Source organism: Tachysurus fulvidraco, chromosome 15 (assembly GCF_022655615.1).
Source record: "Tachysurus fulvidraco isolate hzauxx_2018 chromosome 15, HZAU_PFXX_2.0, whole genome shotgun sequence".
Taxonomy (NCBI): Eukaryota; Metazoa; Chordata; class Actinopteri; order Siluriformes; family Bagridae; genus Tachysurus; species Tachysurus fulvidraco.
This window is the reverse complement of record NC_062532.1, coordinates 2,901,530-2,909,029: the sequence shown is the minus strand read 5'-3', so window position 1 is coordinate 2,909,029 and position 7,500 is coordinate 2,901,530. Positions and strand designations below refer to the sequence as shown.

At 42.5% G+C, this 7,500-nt stretch overlaps 1 protein-coding gene and 1 long non-coding RNA gene across 2 annotated transcripts in view; one reads left to right on the top strand and one right to left on the bottom strand.

The window, feature by feature from the left end:
• The window catches only part of LOC125138621, a 4,109-nt gene extending 2,138 nt beyond the window's left edge, over positions 1 to 1,971 (bottom strand). The window contains exon 1 of the long non-coding RNA XR_007137873.1: positions 1,114 to 1,971. This is a non-coding gene — a long non-coding RNA (uncharacterized LOC125138621). The remainder of the gene's footprint in view (positions 1 to 1,113) is intronic.
• A 1,781-nt stretch (positions 1,972 to 3,752) lies between these two features.
• LOC113649193 (prolyl endopeptidase-like) overlaps positions 3,753 to 7,500 on the top strand; it is an 11,543-nt gene continuing 7,795 nt past the window's right edge. Inside the window, exons 1-7 of the mRNA XM_027156845.2 lie at positions 3,753 to 3,959; positions 4,614 to 4,688; positions 4,856 to 4,989; positions 5,948 to 6,078; positions 6,286 to 6,495; positions 6,603 to 6,724; positions 7,065 to 7,170. Coding sequence (XP_027012646.1) covers positions 3,918 to 3,959; positions 4,614 to 4,688; positions 4,856 to 4,989; positions 5,948 to 6,078; positions 6,286 to 6,495; positions 6,603 to 6,724; positions 7,065 to 7,170 — 820 coding nt within the window. The 5' untranslated portion in view covers positions 3,753 to 3,917. The remainder of the gene's footprint in view (positions 3,960 to 4,613; positions 4,689 to 4,855; positions 4,990 to 5,947; positions 6,079 to 6,285; positions 6,496 to 6,602; positions 6,725 to 7,064; positions 7,171 to 7,500) is intronic.

Genomic DNA, 7,500 nt, shown 5'->3' with positions numbered 1-7,500 from the left:
TCTCTCTCTCTCTCTCTCTCTCTCTTTCTTCCCTCTCTCTCTCTCTCTTTCTCACTCTCTCTCTCCCCTCCCGCTGCTCTCCTACATACCCCAGATAATATCCCACACCACCCCACACACACACAGAGAGAGAGAGAGAGAGAGAGAGAGAAGCACAGACTGAACAACTAAAGTAAACAAATAATTCTAAGTAATATTCTGCATTATGAATATAAATGTGCCCCATCATTTTAGGTGTTTTAGGTGAATCTCGCAATAAATAATAATAATAATAATAATAATAATAATAATAATGATAATAATTAATAATTAATAATAATAATAATAATAATAATAATAATAATAATAATAATAATAATAATAATAAAGTGAATTACATCTAAATAATTAGAAGGCCCAAAACCCCCCTAAACCACCACCACCACCACCACCACCACCACCACCACCACCATGTTAAAGGACCATCACACACAATCACGCCAAAATTTACTGTCTTTTGTTCAGAATTATTTATAATCATGAAACGTGTTCCTAACATTAACATAAATAAATAAATAAATAAATAAATAAATAAATAAATAAATAAATAAATAGCGAGTAATTGTGTGTGTGTGTGTGTGTGTGTGTGTGTGTGTGTGTGTGTGTGTGTGTGTGTGTGTGGTCTTACACACATGAAAGGCTCACCTGAGGCACTATCAGATTGCTCAAACACAGGAAACACATGTGACACACACACACACACACACACACACACACACACACACACACACACACTCACACTTACACACGTTAAACTTTGGCTTAACATGTGACTTTTGACTTTAGCTGCAGAGTGACTGAGCACAAACATGTCACACTACTTCCTGTCCTTCCTCTGAGTTTCCTCACACTTTACATAATCTGTCAACACATGTCTACTTCATACAAGAAGTGTGTGTGTGTGTGTGTGTGTGTGTGTGTGTGTGTGTGTGTGTGTGTGTGGGTACCTGCAGGGCAACACATGTCAGCACTCACACTGCTTCACACTCCTAACTCCATGTCATTTCATTTACTGCAATGTAAAATCAGTGTAAAAGACATGACCTGATGTGTGTACTTCTCGGACCGACTGACCTGAGTGAAGCTCCTCCACGTCTTCTGTCTCCAGAAGGTTGTGAGTTCCTGCAAACATCATCAAAATATATTCAAATAAATAACGCAACCAAAGACACGTCTCTGAGAACAACACACAGTTTTATTTTTCTCTCTTTTTTAAATGTAATGATTATACACTCGCTGGCCACTTTATTAGGACTTCAGGACGGTTTACATCAGGAGGAGGGTGGTGTTCTAAACCCGACACCTTCAGGCGTATTCTAACGCAACAAAATACTGGTGTGTGAGTGAAGTGAGGAACGTAAATGTTCAGTAAGCGCTCTGTTATTTCTGCTCGTCCTGATCTGAGCACTTGTTTGGATTTGAACGGTTTTTGATGTTAGACACGTAACAGAAAGATGACACTGAGTAAATAAAAGGTGGTGTTGTGTCACATCCACCCTGCTGTTCCACTCCGTCACTGTTCACTGTGTGATAGATGAGACGTGTGGAACGTGAGCCAATAAATGAGACACACTTGGTGTTGTGTTGCAGCTCAGTTTAAACGTCTTTGTGTTTTTGCCCTCGAGGGAAACTCCGTCACATTTTTAACCTGTTTCAGGTAAAGTTCGTTAGTCGTCCGGAACCCGAGTCAGGCCCCCAAGGGCCCGAGTGTGAAGTGTGAATAAACACCTGAGAAAGACAAAAGCAGCAGAAGTAAATATGTGTGTGTTGTTATTGCTAATGGCTTCTATCAATAACACACTTCAACAGTGTTACAGAAACATATTTCATTAACATCTACACACTCGACACGCACTCGACACACACTCTATACACACTCGACACACACTCGACACACTCTATACACACTCTATACACACTCTATACACACTCTATACACACTCCATACACACTCTATACACACTCTATACACACTCCATACACACTCCATACACACTCTATACACACTCTATACACACTCTATACACACTCCATACACACTCTATACACACTCGACACACACTCGACACACACTCGACACACACTCTATACACACTCGACACACACTCTATACACACTCTATACACACTCGACACACACTCGACACACACTCAACACACACTCTATGCACACTCTATACACACTCGACACACACTATACACACTCTATACACACTCGACACACACTCGACACACACTCGACACACACTCTATACACACTCGACACACACTCTATACACACTATACACACTCGACACACACTCTATACACACTCTATGCACACTCGACACACACTCGACACACACTCTATACACACTCGACACACACTTGACACACACTCTATACACACTCGACACACACTCTATACACACTCGACACACACTCTATACACACTCGACACACACTCTATACACACTCTATACACACTCGACACACACTCTATACACACTCGACACACACTCTATACACACTCAACACACACTCGACACACACTCTATACACACTCGACACACACTCGACACACACTCTATACACACTCGACACACACTCGACACACACTCGACACACACTCAACACACACTCTATACACACTCGACACACACTCTATACACACTCGACACACACTCTATACACACTCGACACACACTCTATACACACTCTATACACACTCGACACACACTCGACACACACTTTATACACGCTATACACTCTATACACACTCGACACACACTCAACACACACTCTATACACACTCAACACACACTCTATACACACTCTATACACACTCGACACACGCTCTATACACACTCTATACACACTCGACACACACTCGACACACACTCGACACACACACTATACACACTATACACACACTCTATACACACTCGACACACACTCTATACACACTCTATACACACTTGACACACACTCGACACACACTCTATACGAAATCACTCTCTTGACACACACTCGACACACACTTTATACAAAATCGACACACACTATATACACACTCTATACAGTACAAAATCGCTACACGCTGGACCCACTCTATACACACTCTATACACACTCTATACAAAATTGCTACACACTGGACACACACTCTATACACACTTTACACACACTCTATACACACTTTACACACACTCTATACACACTCTATACACACTCTATATACACTCTATGCACACTTTACACACACTTTATACACACTCTATACAAAAACGCTACTCACTCAACACACACTCAACACACACTCTATACAAAATTGCTACACACTCGACCCACACTCGGCACACACTCTATAAAGACTCAGCACACTCTGTACACACCTCTACACACTCGACACACACTTCATATTCAAACACTCATAAAAAATATATTTAAAACAAAAAGAGAAAAAAGAATTCACACCATCTAATAATAACTAAATAAAATAAGCTCGAGATTTAAGAGCTGCAAAAAAATGGTGCATGTTGGAGGTTCAACTGATGTGACTTTAAAGCAACATGATTTTTACACACACACACACACACACACACACACACACACACACACACACACACACACACACACACACACGAGTATTATAGCAAACAGGGCTGCATCTACTGACATCACTTCCTGTCACAATGGAACAGACAGAGAGAGGCGGGGGAGGGGGGGGCTAATTTGCTTTTGCTTTCACTTTACATTATCGGTAGCTGAAACACTGAGTATTAGTGTCTACACACATATATACACAAAAATACACACACACACACACACAAACACACACACTTCGAAACACACAAGCAAGAAATTAGCTGAAAGGACAGAAAAACTCTGAACCTTCTAAATGGCTTTCAAATACCCGGAAGCACGAAGAGACGAGAATAAGGTGAGCATGGGTTTCACACACACACACACACACACACACACACACACACACACACACACACACACACACACACACACTATGGAAAATTTGAGGAGCCCACATTCCTTTCTCCAGTTGTCATGATTATTCAAATGTGTGTGTGTCTGTTCAATGGTGTGTGTCTATGTGTGTGTGTCTATGTGTGTGTGTCTGTGTGTGCACATCTGTTTGTGTGTGTCTGTGTGTCTGTCTGTGTGTGTGTTTGTGTCTGTGTCTGTTTGTGTGTGTCTGTGTGTTTCTGTGTTTGTGTTTCTGTGTGTGTGTGTGTGTGTCTGTGTGTGTGTGTGTGTGTGTGTGTGTGTGTGTGTGTGTGTGTGTTTCTGTGTGTGTGTGTGTGTGTGTGTGTGTCTGTTTGTGTGTGCCTGTGTGTCTGGCTGTGTGTGTGTTTGTGTGTGTCTGTGTGTTTCTGTGTGTGTGTGTGTGTGTCTGTTTGTGTGTGTGTTTGTGTGTGTGTGTGTGTTTCTGTGTGTGTGTGTGTGTGTGTGTGTCTGTTTGTGTGTGCCTGTGTGTCTGGCTGTGTGTGTGTTTGTGTGTGTTTGTGTTTCTGTGTGTGTGTGTGTGTGTGTGTGTGTGTGTGTGTGTGTGTGTGTGTGTGTGTGTGTGTGTGTGTCTCAGGTGGATGATTATCATGGTGTAAAGATCTCTGATCCGTACTGGTGGCTGGAGGATCCTGATAGTGACGAGACCAAGGTGACACAAGAAGAAGAACAATAACAATACTACTACTAATAAAACGATTCATTTATTTATTTATTTATTTTAATGTTTTTATCCCTTTATACAATGTGTGTGTGTGTGTGTGTGTGTGTGTGTGTGTGTGTGTGTGTGTGTGTGTGTGTGTGTGTGTGTGTGTGTAGGCATTTGTAGAGGAGCAGAATAAACTCTCCCTACCGTTCCTGGATCAGTGTGAGATCCGAGAAAAGTTTCATCAACGACTCACTGAACTGTACAACTACCCCAAATACAGCTGCCCCTATAAGAGAGGAGACAGGTACACACACAATCTGACACACACACATGCACACACACACACACACACTCTGACACACACACACACACACACACACAATCTGACACACACACAATCTGACACACACACACACACACACACACAATCTGGCACACACACATGCACACACACACACACACACTCTGACACACACACACACACACACACACAATCTGACACACACACAATCTGACACACACACACACACACACACACACACAATCTGGCACACACACACACACACACACACACACACACACACACAATCTGACACACACACACACACACACACACACACAATCTGACACACACACAATCTGACACACACACACACACACAATCTGGCACACACACACACACACACACACACACACACACACACACACACACACACAATCTGACACACACACACACACACACAATCTGACACACACACACAATCTGACACACACACACACAATCTGACACACACACACACACAATCTGACACACACACACACACAGTCTGACACACACACACAATCTGACACACACACACACACACACACACACACACACACACACAATCTGACACACACACACACACACACTTACACACACACACACACAATCTGACACACACACACACACAATCTGACACACACACACACACAATCTGACACACACACACACACACTTACACACACACACAATCTGACACACACACACACACAATCTGACACACATACACACACACAGAATTATATAAGTTTTATTATTATTATTATTATTATTATTATTATTATTATTATTATTACTACAGCAGTCTGATGTGTTTGTTACACTACAGTAATTTTGTTGGTTCCTGATGTTCCTGATGTTGTAGAGCTTCTCAGCAGTCGCTCCCTCACCAGCTTCTCTTTATAACAGTAATTAATACTAAAGGCTCGTTACCTTGCAGGTATTTTTACTTCCATAACAAAGGTCTGCAGAATCAGGACGTGTTGTACGTACAGGACTCTCTGAACAGTCCCGCTTCTGTTTTCTTTGATCCCAACAAGCTGTCTGAGGATGGAACCGTAGCTCTAAAAAGTGGGCTCCCAACCACACACACACACACACACACACACACACCTCTCATTCCTCAGTCTCTCTCTCACTGTCCCTCTCTGTCTTTCTCTTCTCTTCTTTTCTCCTAATGTTGTGTGTGTGTGTGTGTGTGTGTGTGTGTGTGTGTGTGTGTGTGTGTGTGTGTGTGTGTGTGTGTGTGTGTGTGTGTGTGTGTGTGTGTGTGTGTAGTGGGTCGTCTGTCGGAGGAGTGTGAGTATTTTGCGTATGGTCTGAGCAGCGCCGGTTCTGATTGGGTGACGGTGAAGTTTATGAAGGCTGATGATGTCACTCAGCTTCCTGATGTTCTGGAGAGAGTGAAGTTTAGCTGCCTCGCCTGGAGCCATGACGCCAGGGGCATCTTCTACAACTGCTACCCCCTGCAACAGGGCAAGGCTGATGGTAATGCTGTGTGTGTGTGTGTGTGTGTGTGTGTGTGTGTGTCTGTGTGTCTCTTTTTATGCCTAAATAACAACATCATCATCATCATCATCATTATTTCACGGCAGGCACCGAAACGACCACTAACCTGAACCAGAAACTCTACTATCATGTGATCGGCACCAGCCAATCAGAGGACGTGTTGGTGGCCGAGTTCCCAGAGCATCCGAAATGGTGCAGCAGCGTCACTGTGAGAGAAACAGCACAGTCACATGACCTCAGTCTGCATACACACACATTCACACACAACTTTACTGAAATTAGCAGGTTGATCATGTGACATGACAATAACCTTTAATTTCACCTTTTCACCCTGTTTTATTACGTCACATTCGGGTTTATAATCCTATATTAACACAAGCTAAAGTTTAAATGAGTTTAATAATAGTGAATAAACTGGGAACCACACACACACACACACACACACACACACACACACACACCAAATGTACATTATCAATATACTATTACAATAGAATTGCACCAAAAGCAATTAAAAATAATAATAATTCGTTTCTCTCTCCATACAGATATCAGATGATGGACGTTACGCCATCTTGTCCATCACTGAAGGTTGTGAGCCTGTAAACCAGTTGTGGTACTGTGACTTACACCAGCTACCCAATGGCATCTCAGGTGTGTGTCTCCGTGTCTATGTGTGTGTTTGTGGTTGTGTGTTAATTTGTGTTTGTGTCTATGTGTGTGTCTGTGTGTGTGTTTTTGTTTGTGTGTGTGTGCTTGTGTTCATGTGTGCTTGTGTGTTTATGTGTGTTTGTGTCTATGTGTGCGTTTGTGTGTGTGTGTGTGTATGTGTGTGTGTGTGTGTGTGTGTGTGTATATGTGTGTGTATGTGTGTATGTGTATGTGTGTGTGTGTGTGTGTGTGTGTGTGTGTGTGTGTGTGTGTGTGTGTGTGTGTGTGTTCAGCAGTTACATTTCAGTCACATTTAGAGTTGTCACACAGCAG